We start from the raw sequence: 21,489 nt of genomic DNA on the forward strand, positions 1-21,489 counted from the left end.
AGCCATATTCTGCACGGGGGTTCCCAAAGTCCCACTCTAGAACCATGTATGACCCCCATGTACTGAAAAGACGCTATCAACTCAAACATCCAAAAGAGTGACGGAGAAAATCTTTGAGGTCCCATTAGAACTAGCCCTGATTACTTTCTAGAACCCGCGCAGTAACCAAAATTCTGCCCTCCAGTAGAACCGACAAAATCTCGGACAAGAACACATCTTGTCGGACTTGACCAGACAACTGCGACAAGAACTGACTCTGTCCAAAATGGCCGGTTCCGACCCCCACTTCAACCCGTGAGGTAGCCATGACGACCACTTCTGACTCCAGTCAAACCCTTGCTGTGCTTTCTAGAACCTACCGAGTAACCCAAAATCCGACTCTGACCCCACAAAGTCCCCTCTTCTCGAACCCATCACTATTATCAGTCAGTACTATCATGTTCCCGCATATTCTGGCGCTCTCAAGTCTCCAAAACTCACTCTTGAACCCATGTAGGCCCCCAGTAGAACCCGCATAGTGCCAAAAGACCCATATTGACCCAATTAGAACACCGACAGTCGTCATTGTGAACCCATTTTGTCTCCACAAGAACTCCACAGAGTCCTCTCAAAGGCTAAAAAGCAGAAAGTGGCTACGAGAATCGACATGAGTCCAAAAAGACCCCACTTTAAAGCCTTATGGCTCCCACTCGAACCCCCCGGGGTTTTTTTTATTTGCCTGACGGTCTGCCAGTCCAAGTGAAGCTGCTCGCAGGTTTGAAGTCGAACTTAATGGCATTGAAGATAAAGCGCTCCCAGGGGCCAACGGGGGATTTTATTCCTTTCCAAAATGTTGAAAAAACAATTTGACGTCGCTCCAGTTAGCGTGAGCCGAACTGTCTAAACGTACGTGAGAAAAGTCGGGGACCGGAAGCGGCCTTAACGTAGGACTTGGCCTCGTGGCAACGTTTGGCGCGGTTCCACCGGCCGCTTTGAAAAGTTTCTACTCGTTTGTGGAGGGAGAAGTCCCGGGAGAAACTTTTGGAGCGCCAAGGCTCGGCGGAACCCGATGCTAACGTCGTAAACGATGGACTCTGTCTCGTTAGACAGCGGAAGGCTCGTCACCAGCGTTACTATTTAAAACGGGGGTGCGCCGAGGAGGTACCTCACCCACCGTTCCGTTCCCACCCCGAAGCAGAACGTTCCGCAATGTTAAGTCTTGGGGAGACGATGTTAGCATGTTGCGCGTTTTGCGTCGAGAAACCGGGTTTGGAGTTTCCCACTCTGGGATCAGCGTTGAACTTGTTGTATGATTTAGTTCACTGAGCCCGTTCCTGCTTTTGTATGTGCTCCAAAACTCGACTGATTTTGTGATATTATCCATCTTGATGACCATTGTTACTATGGGGACTCGAACCCGCTCAAAAGTTTCTTTTCTGCACTGGTATCTTCTTATTAAAGCATATTATTGACCCGATTGAGATTGTCCTTGTCTGCATCGATGCGACCGATCCGTTTGCCTTGTCGGCTCATCGTAGCGCTATGTTTTGCTTTTCGGGGGGGTCTGAGAGAAATCCCAAGGCCGGAGCCTTCAAAAATGCACTGGACGCTCCGCGCCAAAAGTCTCAGAATGGCAAGATCTTGAGTTTCAAGACCAAAAGTGAAATCTGAGGCACAAGTTGAGGCGTGCAGCTTCGATTTCGCGGCATTGCTACCTCGGCAACCACCTCGGAATAAAGCACCTTTCGCCGGACTTTGACTTGACTGTGGCCTCGTTCGATGAAGTCCTTTGCCGTGACACCATTGTGTGTCACCGTCTTGTCACGATGCGCTTGGGTTGTGGCTGGCTTCAAGCCAAAAGGTGCTCTGTCCAGCACAGAGATAAAATAAGTGCCGCAGCAGAGATCTTGAGTCTCATATTCATCTTTTGCTGCGAACGCCAAATGTCTCCAATACACAACAAAAACAAGCGAGTTGACCTTGGCCTCGCAAAATCCTTTTTTGGAGGGCACTGGAAGCCGGGCCGCAAACGTTTGCCCAAGTCGCGCATGTTTGTGTTGTGCTGTGACCTGGCCGTTCAAAACCCGCCGGGATGGATCCCCGACACGCACGCACGCACAAACGGCAAGCCAGCCTTTTTCCCATGACTGAAGCTTGTTTGTTTTGAAGCAAACGCAAGAGGGAGGGTAAAAAAAAGATTTGCCGCTAAATTTCTTGCGTCTTTGACATTTTGCCCCAAGCAACGAAGATGATTTTCCATGGGCGCGTCCAGCGTTTTGCGCCTCCCCCGAGACCAGCACGTTAACGCAACTTTGTGAACTCTCACAAGTTCTTCCTGATCTGCACACACAAACAACATCACAAATAACATATTTGACTCAATCGTGCATCCGTATGTAATCTGCCATACGTGCGTGCGTGGACGGAGGGCGGCCTCCCGGCACCCTGTTACATCACATCCCAAATGTCCACACGCAGCCATTGTCTGCGCGAGTCCCCTTTGTGCCTGCGCAGGAAGTGGCAAGAAATCTGATGTTTGGCCCAAGCGAAGCCCCGGAATTGTCTTTGCGGCCACGGTTGCTCTCCACCGGACAAAAGCGCCTTCCGCAAGCCTTAAATTACTCCTCCATTCTCCTTCGCCTTTGACCTCCCCAAAAGAAGAGAAATTCCTTCGAAGTGCTGGGGACACGTCACGCTCGCGCGCACGAAACGGAAAAGACGATCTCACCGTATGCGACTTCCTTTCGTGCCACTTTGGATGAACTGCGCGTGTGTCAGTCAAGCCAGTTGAAATTTGGGAATCTTAGCACCGATTGAAACCACAGGTGTCAAACTCGAGTTCTGAGGCCAGGTCTGGTCCTCCGCCTCAATTTATGTGGCCCATAAAAGCAAATCACGCAGGTCAACTTCGATGATGCCTGCCAATATCTGTACCAACGTTTGAAACGGTCAGATGGAAGGAATCCATCATGTTGAGCTCTTGCTAGCATCTTCTTGTTACCTTGATGACAGTCACGTGAGCAATAGTTGAACAAACTCTTCTGATCGCAAAACTAATTATTCATCAATTAGTTGTGTAGCTGTTTAAGTCACTACTAAGCTAACCGGGCAAGAGTCAGACTGATTCATGAATCACTTCGAGGAGTTCTCCACAGTTACCCATCTGGGGCCGCGCCATTGGGATCTGCTGGGGAAAGGCGGGACACTCGCTACAATACTTGGCGCTGATTGGGCACTTCCTTTGCGGGCCCCCTGGGGGCGGGCAAGGGTCAGCGATGACGCATGCTCCCCCTCTGCATGATTTGGAGACAAACACAGCAGGCGGCCCGACTTCCGGGGAGGACCTGCGATGACTTTCTCGTGAGAAAAATAAATGGAGCCTTCTCAAACAAACAGTTGTTCTTTCTCTTCAAATTGTAGGCCGACGTTTATTTCAACACTTTTCTCCAGAAAACATGTTGATGGTATTTCAAAGGCCTAATGTCTAACTAATGACTAACAAGTTGATTTGAAAGTGGGCATGGGCCAAAGACCGGTTTGACGGTTGACCGCGCCACTTCCATGTCGGCTTCTCGGGGTCAGATTTGAATTTTATAAACATCTTTTTAAATGATACAATCATAATTCATGCTGATGTTTTCTTATTTTTAATTTAATTACAATTAACCAATTAAATGTTTTTTTTTTACTTGATTGTTTGTAATGACAAAACAGTGGGTTTGGGTTTGGAAATATTAAAATAACATGCGATGATTGAATTTGATGAACCATAAAGAACTGACAATTTACTGTTTGGGTTTTTTTTTTTCTTAATTGGTGAGTGCATCTTCCCCAAGCCTGCAAAAAGCATTTTCGTTGTGGGAGTGATGCTGGGCTCCCTCTTGTTTGGAGCGCTCTCTGATAAGAACGATGACATTCCCTTTCAGTAAGACTCTCTCGCATTGGCTGTGGGTTGAGTGCTCGTCTCGTTGGCTTGTTTTCACCTCAGCAGCGCATGACAAGAGCGACTTGGACTTTGAATGTTGTTCCCATTCGGGAGCAGAGCTTACTTTGTGGTCATCTGCTGCCCCCTCTTGGTGAGGAGTGTGTATCACTGTTGCAAGAAGTGAACTGCAATATCGTGACCGACAGCCGTGCTCGTCGTACTCGCTCGAGGTGACTAAAAGTCCTATCAGTGCACCAGATGTTGTTCTAAGTAAATTCGGTGTGTTCAATGTGGCAAATATGTTTTGTTCAGACAGGACGGTTTGGGCTTTACGGGCGTGTTTTGAGTCTGTGGCTCATCTGGTTCTCCTCCTTGAGGACGTGTGGGCCCTGCTCCCCCCCAGGCGGCCCGATGTGCCGGCGCGGGGTTCTGCGGACTGTTGGTGCTGGTCCTGCCCGAAACCCTCAACCTCGGCCCATCCTCGGACGCGGAGAAGCCCGGATGGTGCGTCACGTGACTCGTCAGGGTTATTTCGCCGGCCCGTGTTGTGGGGGGTTCGCTAACTTGCCTCTTTTTTTTTTTTTTTAATAATCTTTATTGAACAAGTCAGAATACAATTCTCAGAAAACAAAACGAAACTAACTTGCCTCTTGTTTAGTTTTCAGGGACGTGACGTCACAATGGAGCGACGGGAACTCCTCGGTGGCATCAGCAGGTTACAACAGAGACTGCAAGAGTCACAGAAAGACCTTTTTTCAAAAGTTTACAGCACAGATAACAGCACCCCCCGCCACCCCCCCAAAAAATGCAAGCATGGAACGAAACAAAGCATCGCTTACAGTAAGCATTCCCCCAGAAGTAGTGTGTGTCCCTTAAGCTGACAATGTCAAAGTCAAAGTTTGCTCCACCTGGCCGGTGGTGCGCAAGGTGACGTTTCAAGCGCAGGACGGCTGTTGTCGCTCTGTACATATGAGCCGTAAAGAGTCTATTTCTGTGCGCAGCTGTTCCCATAAGCATTGCGACCCTGAGACCAGTCGGAAGAAGCTTTAGAATGGAACGTCCGGTCTGGTCATTCGGGAACTGCCTGCATGTGTAAAGAAGGCGCACCTAACTGCCCCCCCCCGCCCCAGCCCCCAAAATGTTCCTCACCACTTGAGTCATATAAACACTCGCCATTGTTTTGCCGATCAAGGTTCAAGGTTTCACTTTTCTCCTTGGGAGGAATTGGCCTTGGAATGAGGGACAGCTGCATACATGATCAGAAGCGATCAGCCATTTTCAAAAGAAAGTCGCGTACCAAACCACGGACTTGTGGATGACTGGACTATCAAGAGGCCCCACGCGGCTGAAGCCAGAGGGCGGCCATCTTAAGTTGCCACTGTTACCGACTTCTGTTATTTTTTTCAACAGCAACATGACGCAGTGAAATAATTTAAGTAGCAGTCAGAAACATACACGATAAAAAATAAAAGTTTGAAATTGCATCCTTACCGAAGAAATGTGTATGTAGCGCTTTTCCCAGACTTCTTGGTAACATTCACAGCGGCATTATCGCCACGGAGACAGAGAATACCGTGAAAACACTGCCGAGAAATCAAGGGATTCAAGATAGGTGGGCTGAGCGATTGACCAATATAAGATGGCCGCCGGACGCAATCAAATGCGAGCAGAGAGAACAAATAATATAAAGCGCAAATAACTTCACCGTATTTTATGTTTTTCAACACGTTTGTAATATTTTTGAAGTGTGTTTCAATCAGGACCTTAACAAACATGAAATTTTGTAAATGCGATAAAAAGATGCCTAAAATAGAGTAATTCTATAGCGTGGATTTAACTTACACAGCTCCAGCCTCCCTGTGTGGAGTTTGCGTGTTCTCCCCGGGCCTGCGTGGGTTTTCTCCGGGTACTCCAGTTTCCTCCCACATGACAAAAACAGGCATGGCAGGCTGATTGAATACTCTAAATTGTCCCGAGGTGAGAGTGTGAGCACGGATGGTTGTTCGTCTCTGTGTGCCCTGCGATTGGCTGGCAACCGGTTAAGGGGGGGCGCCCGCCTACTGCCCGTCACTGCATAATGGTTGTCTGTGTGTTCTACTTGTGTATTTTGTTGTACCCCAAGTGAAGTTCGGGTTCTCTTTCATGAAGTCCTTGGTTGTTTCTTTGCATGACATGCTGACTGTAAGCTCTTCTGATCACCGCCCGCCTTTGGAGGAATAAAGTTAACATTCCAAGGAAGACCAAAGTGCAGTCAAGCCCTTATGTAAGGAGCCCACCAACGCCACTGACACGTGAGATTCCGCGAGAGGATAGTCGAGCCCGTCCTGAAATTCTTGATAACCTCTCATATGTCGCAAAGACGCATGAAAACCTTTCGCAATGGACATCTCATTTCATTTCTCATCGTGAAAGGGACAAAGTGATTGTATGAAGGTCCTCTTTGCTTTATTTGGCAGAAGGTGACATGAAGAACTCTCTCTATTTTTATTAATTCAATGATCGGATTGTTTTTTTTTTTTTGTTTGTTTGTTTTTTAACCCAGCCAGCTGGTGATCGTAAATCTCATTGCAGATTCTGCTCAAAAATAATCATCAACATGAAGGTGTGACTTGACAGCAAATGCAACAGCAATGCGCTAACGTGGACGTAGTACGCCGGCAGCTGCTGTCACATCTGAAACGTGGGATTCGTTTCTGGCAGACACTTTGGAAACACTTCAAATTGTGCCATATGCACTGCGGACAAAAGTACTCACACTGGTTATACTTAAGTAGAATGACAGATAATTCTGAGGAAAACAAAAATCGGTCAAAGTACCAATTCAAGTCCTAGATTTCACAATTTAAAGAGTACCAAAAAATATATATATATTGCGCTATCGCAGATAAATGAAAAAAGTCGACACAGCCCTGTTAGTTAAGATAAGATAAGATACATCGTTTCCAAACCTTTTCCAACACAACCTAGTAGTCAGGAGATTACTCACCACTTCCATACAAGACATGACAGCACAAAGTGAAATCCTGACGAGTGCCTTCAAATGCAACCTCCTTGCATCACAGGCCATCAATGGGTCCTTTTATTTCCATCATCGCCTCGGATACAAGACATAACTCCTCACAAATGCCGTTGCTGGTGAGCGCTCATGATGGCGTGGGCCTTCAAATGCAGCTTCCACCTACTTACTTTCATAATCATGTTGTACACAGGACATTACTCACCACAAAATGTCAAAGCTACTAAATGCTTATTATGTCATGGGCCTTCAAATATAGCCTCCACCTTCTTAATTTTTATGAGAACGCTACATCCAAGAGATGAATCACATCAAACTGCAACCCTGACGCCTTCCCAAAAAAGAATTTGAAGCCGGCCGAGTGTTTTGCTTGTTGCTCATCGGGCCAGCCGAGGTCTCGCGCTGTTAGCATTAGCAGATAAATTAGCAGTATCTCTTTTCAAATGCTAATCCTGCCTGCTCCTCGCCTCCGCCCTGCGCTCCAAAAATAGCCTCCGGGGCTTAGAGCAAAACAAAGATGGTGGCGACTGAGGCTGGCAGCCGAGCGCACAGTGCACTAATCCAAAATCCACTAGCGGGTGGACTTCATGCTGCTGACTTCTTTTGGAAGCTTTACATTCGATTCATTTTCAACCACACGTTCATCTTTAGTACAGAGAAACGGGAAGCGTATTTTTACGTAGACAGAAAAATGGGAGGCTGAAAGGGCCTCTTTAAAATTTGTCAACTTTTTTTTATAAACACGCTAAAGTCAGTCAAGAAAGCAATGATATATCATTTGTATTGTCTAGTTAATGGCCCCCGGGCCGTAGTTTGGACACCACTGAATTAAACCATCTCCTGTCAGTCATTTTTAGTATGTAGGACCAATCTTGCTTTATTTGGCACCGAAAAACTGTTGCATCAGACCTGATAATAAAATTTAAAAAAAAATTTGAATCCCAATTTATTGTGCCACTTTCAAAAAACGCCTCAGTTGCATCCCAGCAACTTTTTCAAGATGGCGATCACCAATGCGTCGCAGCCCGATGTGTCAGTTAGTTACGTTACTTGTCGTAGCACCCGAGTGTTTTCACTTTTGCGTCTTTTGCCTGAAGCGTCATCAAATGTCAGCAATTTTTTATCGCTGTCGTCAAAGTGGCGTGAAGAGCGCGTGAGGGTTCGCCGCCTCTTCCCAGAAAGCCCATCCGACATGACTCGCTCACTCAGCCCTGAGTAACGGAATCGTAGCACATGAATGGGAGTTGTGAATGGGACCGAGTGACAGCTTGCGCGGCTTTCATGAAGGGATCATCCTCTTGCTCGAGTGCTAAAGGCTCTTTAAAAGCCCTCCATAACCTTGCGCGGACCCAACGCACCCCCTCAGCCCACCCTCCGGCGCCTCGACACAATATATTCCCCGTGAGCCGGCAGACATTGTCCAAGTCTCAGCGGGGTTGCCGGTGGCCGCTGTGAGCGCGGCTTTTGTTACTGTTGTTAGTGGAAACACGACAGGAGTACTTTTAAGGCCTGAGAGTGGACAGGATCACCGGGAGTGGCGGGCGCTCGGGCCTGGCAAGGCCTTTCACCTACATCCATCCATCCGTCCAGTATCTGAAGCGCTTCTCCTGACGAGAATCGCGGGCGTGTCGGAGTCTCTCCCAGGCGTCTTCGGGTAGTAGGTGGCGGACAAGCTCAAATAGTTGCCAGCCAATCGCAGGGCACAACGGGGTGGGGGTGGGGGGGCACTGTGGACCAACTTTAAAGACAAACTAATTTTTTTGGCTAAACGTATTGGTTCACTGGTTCTACAACTTTTCATACCATATGCCACCCAAAAAATTACATCGTTCTTAAAGTAGACGGAAAGAGTATATGAAATCAAATTTCTTGCTGTCATCTTGGGCCATAAAATATGCTGAAAATCTCCCGTAAATCACGCCCGAACAAAATGATCCGAGTGCATTGCAGTTCTGGGGAAGGCAAAACATTCTGGGGGGTCTCCATCTATCTATCTATCTCGCTAGCGAGCTAGCTATCTCGCTAGCGAGCCGGCTAGCTAGTGAGCTAGCGAGATAGCTAGAGGGTGACACGGCAGTTGACTGGTTAGCACGTCAGCCTCACAGTGCGGATGTGGAGGGTTCGATTCCGGCTGCGGCCTTCCTGTGTGGAGTTTGCATGTTCTCCTCATGCCTGTGTGTGTGTTTTCTCTAGGTACTCCGGACTTTCCTCCCATGTTCCCCAAAAAAATAAATAAAATAAAAACATGCATGACAGGTTAATGGAACACTGGAAATTGTCCCGAGGTGTGAGCCCGGGTGGCTGTTCGTTGTTGTGTGCCATGAAATCATCTGGCAACCGGTTCAGGGCGTTCGCCTCCTCCTGCCCGAAGACGGACGGAATCGGCTCCCTCGTGAGGATACGCGGATTCGAAAATGGATTGATGGATATAGAGAGATATATTTGATCTTGCTCCATTTATTTAATTAATCCTTCTCTCAATCTTAATGTCTTTGACGTAAAGAGATGAAAACATTGCTCAAGTTGCCCATGAATAGGCTGCGCCGCAGGAGTGGACGCAGGAAGCCGATGACCTTCACGACTGCGTGACGCCAACGCTGTCACAAAAGAAATTAAAGTCATAAGTCAAGGGCGCCCTGTATTTTATTTGTATTCATTTGTTCCTTTGGTGGAATGGCTCACTGGAGTACGTTCCAATATGCAATGGAGCCTTTTCATCCCGTAAGAAGCCCCATGAGTCATAAAGCTTCCCGCGTATTGATTAGCTAATGTGGATTCCGGCTGCACAGTCATGTCAACCGACATTGTGTTTCTTTGCACCAACTAAGCTCTTCCGACTGCCAAATTCAAATACAGCCCTTTTTTTTGTCACTGTTTTTAAGTGGTTTGTGTGCACGTTGCCTCGGCCTTGCAGTATTTACCTTCACTATTTCTTCAGGAGCCCTTTTTTTCATATTGCCATAGGTTGGACAGAAGATTTCTGTTTGATACGCATGCTTCCGGTGCAGCCCAAGACATTGTGCTGCCCTTTGAAACTTGGTGGGGGGCTGATTGATGCCGGGGGCCATCGCCCCATTGCCCCATTTTTTTGCACACCCCTGCTGGATCGTAACCCATTTACTGTTCTGTTTTTTTCTTAATCGTTGGGATAATTTTGGCAAAGGGTATACCAAAGGGTTCTTTTCACTTGGTTCCATACACTTGTGAACAAAAAGCAAGAAGACAATTTCCTGAATTTGGTGCATGTTTGATTTCAGATGCAGTTCCTTCTCATGCCGTGGTTCCCTTTCACCAAAGTGCCCGCTCCACTTGAGTACGTTCCAATATGTGATGGAGTCTTTTCATCAAGTAAGAAGCCCAATAAGTCATCAAGCTCCCTGTGCATGTACGTTGGATATTGATTAGCTAATGTACGTTGCATCCAGTGGGGTGGAGGGGGGACGTTCAGCTCTCCTCGGTCTCCAGTGTCTTTTTTTTCCCCTCCACCTCCCCGGTGTATTCCAGTATGGCGTCTGGGCTCGGCGTCAGCACATTGCAGCAAATCGTCACCTCAGGGCGGCTCGCATAGGACAAAGTCAACGAACCGACATCCAGTCGTGACGCGCTCGGCCCGGGCAGGCCGGCCCGGCCCGACCCAGGCTCGGAGCGGCTTCCGATTGGACGGAGCGGCGATCGGGGGCGGGCCCTCCATCACCCCCGCCATCCCTCCTCCGAGCCCGGCGTGAGGCGGCGGGGACGGCGGCGGTGGGCGGGGGTGGGCAGGAGGGGGGCTGGTGGATGTTCGCCGAGCCGCCGCCACTGTCGCTCCGTCTCTCGCTCAGTGCGTCCTCCTCTTCTTCCTCCTCCTCCTCCTCCTCCTCCCGGTCGTGGTCGTCTCGCTCCCGCCGCTCGTCCATCATGGCTCTCAACATCCCCGGCGTGAGCGTCATGATGTTCTTCTACCTTTTGGTGCTGGCCATCGGCGTGTGGGCCTCCTTCAAGTCCAAGCGCGAGGCCAAGAAGGGCCACGGAGACCAGACGGAGATGGCGCTGCTCGGCAACCGCGGCATCAACCTGGCCGTCGGCATCTTCACCATGACGGGCGAGTACAGCCGCGCCGAGTTGCGCCTTCTATTTTTTATTTTTTTTGGGGGGGGGGGCACCGCATTAGGCGTGGGAACTGGGCCAAATGAATCCTAATTCGACCTCCGTTTCACCTCGTACACGTGATAACTCAAGCCCCGTTGTGTCGACGGCGTTCAGCGGGATGATGCACCGGCGCCCCGTTGCAGGTACGGACGGACGAAACTCAGGCGCTCAAGACAAAATACATTCGAGGCGGCCGCACATGAAATAGGATGTACCAATGCTACACTCGTATGACGTAAGAGTGGTATCTTCGAGGTGTATAGAATATCACATATGACGCACACGCGCGAAAGTAGACTGGGTGTCATGATGGTTAGTACATGAGCTGTACACGTCAGAGGGGCAGTGAAAATCATGTATGATGCAAATGTTATTAGACATGACTGGTTCATACGTTAATCATACTGTGCATAATGGACAAAAAAAAATTATAGGGTTGCACATTTAAATCAAATGCTCCCTTAGAGGTGTATAGAAGATGAAACAGGATGTAATCTGGTAGGTGAAATCACATCACTCAATCCCCTAAATTATATCGGAGGAGGAAACAGAACCAGTAAATCAAGGCAAAAAGCTAAAAAAAAACACTTGTACATTGGTTAAATACAGCAGCTATAAAAAGTCAACACACCCCTGATCAAATGCCAGATTTTTGTGATAAAAAAAAAAAAAAAAAAAAAAAAAGAGACCAAGATAAATGATTTTACAATTTTCCCCACCGTTGTTGTGGCCTATAACCTGTACTACCCAACTGAAGAAATGGAAATCTTTTCAAGAAGGAAAGTTGGCCAACATTGGCTCTGTTCGAATTACCCTCTCACATTCCTACTCATGTGAAATTGGAGTCAACGCACACACACACACACACACACACACACACACACACACACACACACACACACACACACACTTGCCACCGTTTCAAGTCCTCTAATTGAAACCCGAATAAAGTTCAGATGCTCTAGTCGGCTTTTCCTGACATTTTTGTCGTCATATCTTACAGCACAAGCCATAACATACAGAGAGCTGCCACAGCATCTGAGCCATTTCAGTCATCAGTAATATCAGTTGGGAGAAAGGTGCAAAAGAATTTTAAAGGCGTCATCATCAACAAGTACTTTAATACTTGGTTAAAAAAAAAAATACCCACAACTGGACAGCCCTCCAAAATTGATAAAAAGATGTGAAGAAAAAAAATCGCTTTGGGAGGCTGCCAGGAATGAAGGAATTTCTAGCAAGTAATGGCAGTTCACCACGCATGACATCAAACTCCTGTCTTCTGCGTCCGGACTGCGGCGTAGGTTGAACGTTTTGGCCATAATTGTAAAAGGTCTTTTTGTTGTGCTGTAATCTGCAAACCGGGCATCTGACAAGTAAGTGCTTATATGGTGGATTGGAGCAGTGCAGAACCTGACGTTGGTCCATTCTAGAAGTTTCGAATCCATTCCAAATGAAGTCCTACAGGAGCGCAAAAGACGTGTCGTGTGTCTGAGTGGTGACACCAAAGATCAAAGTTAACGGGGGTTCAGGACTTTGCGAGAGCTTGTTCGTTTCATCTTGCAAAATTATTGCCGATCCTAAAATTAGCGGGACAAATTGGCCGAGTGGACGGCGAGCTCGACTTTCTCCTCACAGTACGTGTTGCGTGTTGTGAGATAGTGGACCAAAGCGTACAGCGTAACAAACTCCGCATGGCTGTGGCAGGCAGCAGCGCCACTGTTGCTCGCAAGCGAGTACTGCACTCTGCCGAGCCCCCGTCGGCTTCCAGACACCGTCGACCAGTTTTGCACGATCTATAAAAGTTGCTGCTCATTTGGTCCAGGTGGAGGGCGCATTGGCGAGCACTTCAGGGCTACTTAAGCAACATGAGCGAAATTGGGTCTTTGCCGCTCGATATCGATGCATTTGTGACGACTAAACGGTGGTCGTGCAACATGACTTGGTCTGACACGTGCCGACTTCATGTCGGATGAAAACGGACAGCTCCTTTGGAACTATCTGAAGATGGCCCACATCCGGGGGCTTCACGTAGGATGCAGAAAATGGCGCAACTTTGTTATGAACGTTCCAAATTTGGACCAGAATCCACTGATTGAGTGTGCAAGGTCACATGACACCCGCAGGGGTCCCGCCCGGTCGGTTCCATGGGCATCGAACCTTCTGATGTAAAAACTCCCTTCAAGGATCCAACTTTCTGTTTCTGCAGGTAGAATTCATAAAATCTGACGTAAGTAGGGCACAGCGGTGGCGGCCGGGCAATAAATCTGATAGGTTAGTGATGTCAAAACCCGAAGAGGTGCCGCAAAGCCTAAAATGTGACATGCGCGCGTGTGTCTTGTGCCAACAGCCACGTGGGTCGGTGGCGGGTTCATCGTGGGCACCGCGGAGGCCGTGTATAACCCGTCCATGGGGCTGATCTGGGCCGTCATGCCCGTCACAGCCACCGTGTGCTTCATCTTCGGTAAGCGCTCCTTTTTAGGGAAGGCCGCCGCGGCTCGCCGCCTCTCGCTCGGTGCCGGGCCGCGGCGCCGTGCCCACCTTTTCTCAAAGCGCCATGAAAAATAGACACCCCCAGCACCCCCCCCCCCCAAAATAAATAAATAAATAAATAAATCGAGCGGTGACGTCCAAACAAGGAGAGCCTCGTCGTGCCCTCGCAACAGGAGGATTTGTGTCCTTAAGAACACTTAAGTCGTGTTGGCGCTGGAGTCCAAATAGGGTTTACAAGGTCCGAGGCTGACCCCTTCTGGGTTCAGAAGAATCAAAAGTGGGCCAACAAAGCCCGGCTGGAAGTAGCATGTGATCACAACAATCGCAATAAGAACTTGAGAAAGGCCGTGTCTGTTGAAATTTGCTGCACTGATGCGGGCAACGTGGAAAGTGGTTGGTTCCCGAGATGTCCGCAACCAGGTGAAGGATATTTTCAACTGAGCGTGGCTTGAACTGGACACACGCGGAAGGGGGAGCTTTCGGTGCAGGCGAAGCATTTTCAAAAGGCCCATTTTGCCAATTGGAAAAAACATTTCCCAATTTGTCGCCCTGAGCCAGCTGAATATCTCGACGAAAAGAGAAAGGCCGCTAACTAGGGGACACGTGAAACCAGCTTGCTGACCTCAGTCATGTGCTGGTCATTGTCACGACCTTCAAGTGCTCCACTGATAGCCTCCAAGGTCACAGTGGAAATCTCTTAAAGCCACAGTGCACCGCCGGGAGAAAAGAAAAGTCCAATATCACGGAATCAGTTTGACTTCCGCATTGAGCCGAGCATCCGTTTTCGAATCCGCTTCTCCTCATGAGGGTCGCGGATGTGCCGTAGCCTCTCCCGGCCGTCTTTGGGCGATAAGCAGGGTGCACCCTGAACTGGTTGCCAGCCAATTGCAGGGCACACATCGAAAAACGTGCGTTGGCGCTCACAATCACACCGAGGGACCAGGTCGGTCTTTTTTTGTTTCTCATGAATCGGTTACTTGCCACATAATTCATACTGTTAAAAAAAAAGGAAAGTCAAGATAATGACATTCCAGCATTCCTCCTCCCGTGCCCCCCCCCACCTGCCTCATTGAGCTCACTATTGGAGAGACCAAAAGAGACGTTCTTTTATTCATTTGATAGTTTTTATTTGAATGAATCAACCGATTCATCAACAAAAGAGGCATCAGCCTCAGAAAAATCCTTCTCACTCCGGCCCGACAAATGACGATGCGCATCATATTTCACTCTGCGAGTGAGCACGGACGGCAGCAATTCTGCTCAGTGTATTATTAGACATACGGTAGGTAGGTAGAAGGAAAATGCGGCTGCGGAAGGGCGACATGACGGTAATCATCGGATGAGCAAGAAATAGGACAGGAATCTTGAAAGCGTAAATGCTGGCTGGGCGGGGGAAAAAAAAAACAAAAGAAAACAGAGCGGGCCGTTTGTGGCACTCAACGCACTCAGACAACAGGTTGCGTAAGGTCATGTACTGTACGTGCAGATTAGCGGACATTCCTTTGCCACATGAAAGTCACATGATTGATCCTCTTACTCTTGATCAACGGAAATTTTCTCTCCCCGTCTGTGAGTGTGCGTGCGTGTGTCTGCGCAGTATTTTCATGCAACGGTTCACACGCTATATTATGTGAGCGTTTGGCGGCCGCGCGGGACACTGCGGCGCCTCGCGATACGAGTGACCCGGCGTACAAGTTTTTTTGGGCGATCTGAGCTGTCGTACGGTCAATTTGAGATACGAGTGGCGGCGGCTCTACTCGCCTCACGACAAGCGTCAGTTTGGCAAACGATGGCCGCTTCTTCAAAAGGAGGCTGCGAGCTGTTTGTTGCCACCCTCAGCTGAAGTTGACTCAAAAACGACACAAAAAAACAAGAAGAGAATTTAGCCTCTCTCGGGCTCACTACAGACCCTTTTTGTGTTTATTTGCTTTTTTTTAATCACGTGTGAAAACATGAAAGTCGGAATTTTCGCCAGGCTCCAAAGTGTGTGCAAAGTTTGTGCATGTTTAGTCCCACCTCAGCTGAAGTTGACTCGAAAATGACACAAAAATAACAAGAAGAGAATTTAACCTCTCTCGGGCTCCCTACAGACCCTTTTTGTGTTTATTTGCTTTTTTTTTTAGTCGTGTGTGAAAACATGAAAGTCGGAATTTTCGCCAGGCCCCAAAGTGTGTGCAAAGTTTGTGCATGTTTAGTCCCTCAAAAACGTGTTTCATTGTGACGAAAAATAATAACAGTAATCTATCCATCCCTCCTTTTTTTTCGAACCGCTTATCCTCGCAAGGGTCACGGGCGTGCTGGAGTTTCGCCTAACCGACTTTGGGTGAGAGACACCCTGAACTGGTCGGCCAGCCAATCGCACAACCGTTGGCATTCACAATCACACCTCGAGACAATTCACTTACTTGCCATGCGTGTTTTTGGAATGTGGGAGGAAACCGGAGTACCCGCGGAAAAACCCACGCAGGCGCGGCGAGAACACGCAACTCAACGGAGAAAGGCCGGCGCCGAAATCAAACCCTGCAACTCTGCACTGCAAGGCGGACGTGCCGACCAGTCGACCACCGTTCCGCCCTAATAACAATAAAAATCAAATGAAGGATTTCCACAAAAACAATCAGGACATCGCAATGATCGCTTCTGCGACCCGATAGACATGCAAGAGTCCAAACAAGAGTTAAGGTTTCCCCGCGAGGATTTGTACCGATCACGTCGGTGTCTTTTGCCGGCTCCTTCCGCCAAGTTGACATTAGCACGCTTCGTTCCGAGTGAATGCCAACATTGCACCAAAAAAAGCCTCAGCGCAAACACACCAAACGAATGGCAACCGCCCGCGACCATCTCCTGAAACTGTGTCATCCGTCATCTTGTTTTTTCTCTTTTTTTCCGGCGCTCATCCCGAAGGCGGGCTGTTCTTCGCCGAGCCGATGCGCAACAGCAAGTACGTGACCATGATGGACCCCTTCCACATCAAGTACGGCAAAGTGGCCACGGCCGCCCTCTCCCTGGCCGCGCTCATCTCCGAGATTATGTGGGTGACGGGCACGCTCATAGGATTAGGTAAGAATGACTGCGCACCGCGGCAGCTGGGCGCCCGCGGCGAGTGAAACGCAAGGCACGCGCGTTCCGCTTTTAGCTGGCGGCTACAAACGGATGGCTTGGCTTTTCCCAAAGTCGAGCGTCCAACAAGACAGAATGCGGTGGAACCCGGCTATTGGCGGGGGTTAGCGAAGGGCAACGCCAAAAATCCACAGACAATTGACGCCTGTTACACATCACACAAAAGAACGAAGTCTTAAAAGATACATCGGGGGAAAAAATGGTCGTCAAGGTGAATCAGTGGGTGCGCTTGGGTCCGCCGTGCACTTTTCAGGATGCTAGCTAGTCGCACGTTTGGCGGTGTTGCCCTTGTGGCAAAAGCGCCACCTTCGCAAGCTAGCTCCGGGTCGAGACAAGCCTGCATGAAGGGGGCAGCCCCAAATCTTGAGGGGGCATTTGTCAAACTGACAAATTCACTCACTTGGAAGCGGGTACACAAAACAAGTGCCTTGTAAAGCAGGCTCGGCACACTTCTTGTATCGTGGCGATTGTTGTTAGATGAACCACTTCTGAACTTGGGTGAGGGTGAGTTGTGTGTCCTGGCCTCAACCAACCGTAGAATGCATTGGCAAACAAATGTCTGAATGGACTTTTCATCAGGGTCAAATGTTGACTTGTGACTGTGGGGGGGCAGAGACACGCGATCCGTGTTATTGTGCTCACTTGGCCGTGCTGTCCAGCTGCGACGCTACGAGTGCTTGTTATGCTTGCTGGCTTCTCACCATTCGTTGTCAGGAAAGTGAGAATACCGCCCACCGCCAAGATTGTTTTTTTCAGCCTTAACCTTCCACCTTTGTGGGCACCTCGCTTTCTTATTTTTAAAACCATTTAGATGTGATAATGTTAAAAAAAAAAAAAAATTAACAGTAGGCTTTTTCACATGGTGTCCAACTTCACCTCTTTCAATCGATCAATATTATACTGCTTACATTTTTTTAGAAATATTCAACAGGATCGAATCATTCACCTTGGCTAAAATTATTCTACAGAAATTGCTTTCCCAGTCAAGCAACATCAGTTTCTTCTCAAGGTGTCGCTCGTTAGTACGACCGGCTTCTCCTTCGGAGGTCGTGGGTCCAAAATCCAAACTTCCTACCTGGCTTTTAATCGATTGCCCACCATTTTCTACGGTTTCTTCCTGCCGTCCAAAAATGTGCGCTCGCTGGACCGAAGACTCCAAATCGTCCTTCAGTGAGTTTGGCTGAAATGGAAAACGGTCAGTTTCAATCGAAAGGATCATTTGCCAACGTGTTGCTTTGCCGCACCTTGAAAAACGACGTAACGCGAAGTCAAGAATTTCAGGTTGCTCCAAAGTGAATTATTGACACAAGTCAAAAGTAAAATATTAGGCGTGATGGATGATTTGAAGCGCATCCAAATGTGTCACCGGTGCCGGCATTTGTTTGCCGGTGGCCCTGTGTGTGCCACAGGCGTGACCATGAGCGTGATCCTGGATCTGTCGTACACGGTGAGCATCTGGATCTCGGCCGCCGTGGCCATCACGTACACGCTGCTGGGCGGACTCTACTCGGTGGCCTACACCGACATCATCCAGCTCGTGCTCATCTTCATCAGCCTGGTGAGTACTTCCCCGCGCTTCGGGCTTTCATGATTGGCGATATCGGCGGTGGCTCCCTTGTGGTTGTTACTGTTTGGCGGGGGGGGGGGCTCGGAGAGGCAGCTTGGCAATCGCGCCGAGCGCTATCAGCCCAGCTGGCTGTGAGTGCGGCGCGTCAAGTGCGCAGCCACTTGGCGGAATGACACGTGAAGGTCAAGGCACGGACGGGGCAAAGGCGCTTGTTGTTTTTGCGGTGCTCGAGTCTCACAGTGATGGTCACACCACACAGTTGTCGCTCTATTGTTGTCGCGGCGCTGACATTCGTGTGTGTTTTTGGTGCACAAGTGCATTTGTGATGTCACCTGATGCACGCCGAAATGTGTGGTTGTTGTGGAAACTGCCGCCCGCAGTGGATGTGCGTTCCCTTCGCACTGATGAGCCCGGCCGTGACGGACATCACCCAGACGGCGTACAACTACACTTTCCAGCCGCCCTGGGTCGGCACGCTGGAGGAGGATCGAGTGTGGCGCTGGATCGATAACTTCTTAATCCTGGTGAGCGAGATGACAATGTTAGCTGTTGTTCCCATTTTGGATTGGATCAAAAATAAATAGTTGTGACATCATAAAATAGAATGTAATGCATTAAACGGTTTGTGCATCATGACTTATCGATGGGGGCTGGGGGGGGGGGGAGCAGAATAATAACAGTGATAAAGACACAAAGAAGGAAGAGTTTGACAATTTCTGTCAGTGCTCAATTCACAGCAAGATGCAGTAATAGGAGTTGTTTTCTGCATGATATGGTCTGTCGACGTGTGTTGCTGCACTGTTTGTATTCAAATATGCGTCGCTGATAACGGCAGTAGTCGCTATATTTGTTTTCCCATTCTGTGACGTTTGCCATTGTTGGTGAGCGTTCAGCACAGCGGACTTCCCCAATGTGGTTGTTTTAAATCCGTAACGTGCCATATCTTGTTCCGTTTGTAAGAAGGGCCTCAAACAGCTTTGAATCAGTTTCTGAAGAATATTTTCCGTCATCTGCCCAAACTTCTGCTTGAGCCGAGTTCGCGGTCACCCTGCACTGGCCGTGTCACGCGTATCTCAAGGCGCCGCGGCGTTCATCGAATCCATCTGTCCGTCTCCTTGATGCCTTGGCTTGTTCTTGCGTCTTCTCGTTCAAGGGTTTGGGCAACCTGGGCCTTCAGAACTTCCACCAGAGGACTTTGTCTGCCGCCTCGTCCACCACGGCCAAGATCACCTGTTTCGCCGCCGCCTTCATCGTCCCCACGCTGGGAATTCCTCCCATCCTGCTGGGCGCGGCGGCCGCCTCCACAGGTGCGCAAGCCAAAAAAAAGCCTGTTTCAAGGAATTTGGTGCCATATTCCCCCGTGTGTCGGAAAAGGAAGTCATTCTCCCGGCCACTCAAAGCCCCCTCAGTCCAGGAAAAGGACATCCCCCCTCGCTCAAAGGCTCAGGGAAGGACCAATCGCGGCTCAGCTTCAGAAAAGAGCTGCGCCGTGATTGGTCCAGCTGTTTTTGACCGCCGAAATGGGACAAAATCATTTGGAAAAGATTTCCCAACTGTGTCTTTTCTCAGACTGGAACATGACGTCTTACGGTTCTCCGTCTCCATTCGAGCGAGGTCAGACGGGCCTGGTGCTGCCCATCGTGCTGCAGCACCTCACCCCTCAGTACATCTCCATCGTGGGCATCGGAGCCGTGGCGGCCGCCGTCATGTCGTCCACCGACTCGGCCTTGCTTTCCGCCGCCTCCATCTTCACTTCTAACATCTACAAGAACATCCTCAGGACTCGGGTGAGGCAGCACGGGGGGCCGGCTACGTTCTGGGCTATATCGAAACAAATTGCCATCGGCTAGTTCATTGAAACAAAGTCACCGTGACCAGCTTCATCTTTGATCATGTGAGCCTTTGTCCCAAACTGATATGAGCGAACACGTGTGCACGCATTTTTTTTTTTGTCCGTTTCTTTTCTAAGGTTGCGGACATGTTGTTTCTTCAAACAAAGTACAGTAATGACGAGCACCTCCATTCATGAGCGCGCGGTGATTCTCTGCCTCCAAAAACGGCCTTTCTTTCCAAAAGTTTGCCAATGAGCAGCCCAAAGAAAAACAGTTCGGTCAACCCTAAAAAGTAACGGATGCAACTTGGTTTGTTGTTGATACAAAGTCAGAGGCGGCCGAGTGACTTTGCGTTTGGCGGCTCCCGTCAGGCTTCCGAGCAGGAGCTGCAGTGGGTGATCCGCGCCTCGGTGGTGGTGGTGGGCCTGGCGGGGACGTCGCTGACCTTCCTGGACAACAGCGTGCTGATGATCTGGATGCTGCGCTCGGACCTGACCTACACGCTCATGTTGCCGCAGCTGGTGTGCGTCCTATTCTTCGCCGTGTCCAACGGTTACGGGGCCGTCCTGGGCTGCCTGAGCGGAATGCTCTTCCGGGTCCTGTGCGGCGAGCCCGTGCTGGGCATCCCCGCCGTGGTGCGCTTCCCGGGCGGCGCGCTGGTGGACGGCATGTACGTGCAAAGCTGGCCCATCCGCACCATCTGCATGCTGGCGGCGGTGGCGTCCATTTTGTCCTTCTCCTTCCTGGCCTCGCTGCTTTTCCACAAAGGCGTCATCCCCGAGAGGTGGGACTTTTTCCAAGTGCTGACGCGGGACTCGGACGAGACGCCGGACGGCTCCAAGTACGACATCAAAGAGGACGACGTGAAGGAACAGAACGAGAGCAACGAAGTGTGCGAACCCATGCTGGAATCAACTTTTTAGAGGGCGTGACTTCGACATTGAGACGCCACCCGTACGCAGTCGTTTAGGAACAAAACGTATGCAAGTTTAGTAGTATAGCACAGTAATCCCCTGCTGTTCGTGGGCCATCGCAACCGACGATTTGTGCCCCCTTACCTCTTTTCCACTCGCAACCGACAGTCTAAAAGCCCAAAATGACAAAGTGACTCGCCTGATTTGTTTCTTAAGGGCCTCTCGCACTGGCCCGGAGACGAGTTGGGAACCTGATGGCCACTCGAGTGTTCGCTGATTGCGGGGATGTCTTCGCAACGTCTCCTGGAGACGAGCCCGGGTGGCCAGGGACCTCTGCTGATTTCAAGCGTGTTTGATTTTTGGTTTTCAGAGACCGTTTGGAAACTTGCACAGACTCATTTCTGTCCGCGACTCTCCAAGGCCTGCCAAAGACAAAGGAGACGTTGAGGCGTCATCTCGCAGATAGCATTTGTGTCTGTGACATCTCCAAGATGTCACGGTGACCCCCCCCCCACCCC

The 21,489-nt window shown here is 49.5% G+C and overlaps 1 protein-coding gene and 1 long non-coding RNA gene across 4 annotated transcripts; both read left to right on the forward strand.

Moving 5' to 3' along the window:
* The first annotated feature begins 1,997 nt into the window (after positions 1–1,997).
* On the forward strand, positions 1,998–9,133 carry LOC109510071 (uncharacterized). Its single transcript, XR_002167055.1, has 4 exons — positions 1,998–4,134; positions 4,217–4,408; positions 4,563–4,744; positions 9,114–9,133. It is a non-coding gene; the product is annotated as an uncharacterized LOC109510071 (long non-coding RNA).
* An 893-nt stretch (positions 9,134–10,026) lies between these two features.
* Positions 10,027–21,089, forward strand: LOC109510113 (high affinity choline transporter 1-like). Of its 3 annotated transcripts, XM_019860205.1 has the most exons (9): positions 10,027–10,268; positions 10,425–11,001; positions 13,396–13,509; positions 16,443–16,598; positions 18,068–18,216; positions 18,606–18,749; positions 19,379–19,532; positions 19,795–20,012; positions 20,429–21,089. In XM_019860205.1, the coding sequence occupies exons 2-9, from the start codon at positions 10,698–10,700 to the stop codon at positions 20,978–20,980; spliced, it is 1,791 nt and encodes a 596-aa protein (XP_019715764.1). In that variant the 5' UTR covers positions 10,027–10,268; positions 10,425–10,697; the 3' UTR covers positions 20,981–21,089. The 3 variants fall into 3 exon arrangements, with proteins under 3 accessions (XP_019715764.1, XP_019715765.1, XP_019715766.1); XM_019860206.1 differs by having other exon boundaries at positions 10,027–11,001; XM_019860207.1 differs by lacking the exons at positions 10,027–10,268; positions 10,425–11,001 and adding an exon at positions 13,254–13,319.
* The last annotated feature ends 400 nt before the right edge of the window (positions 21,090–21,489 follow it).

This window comes from Hippocampus comes, unplaced genomic scaffold (genome assembly GCF_001891065.2).
Source record: "Hippocampus comes isolate QL1 unplaced genomic scaffold, H_comes_QL1_v1.1 scaffold39, whole genome shotgun sequence".
Lineage (NCBI taxonomy): Eukaryota > Metazoa > Chordata > Actinopteri > Syngnathiformes > Syngnathidae > Hippocampus > Hippocampus comes.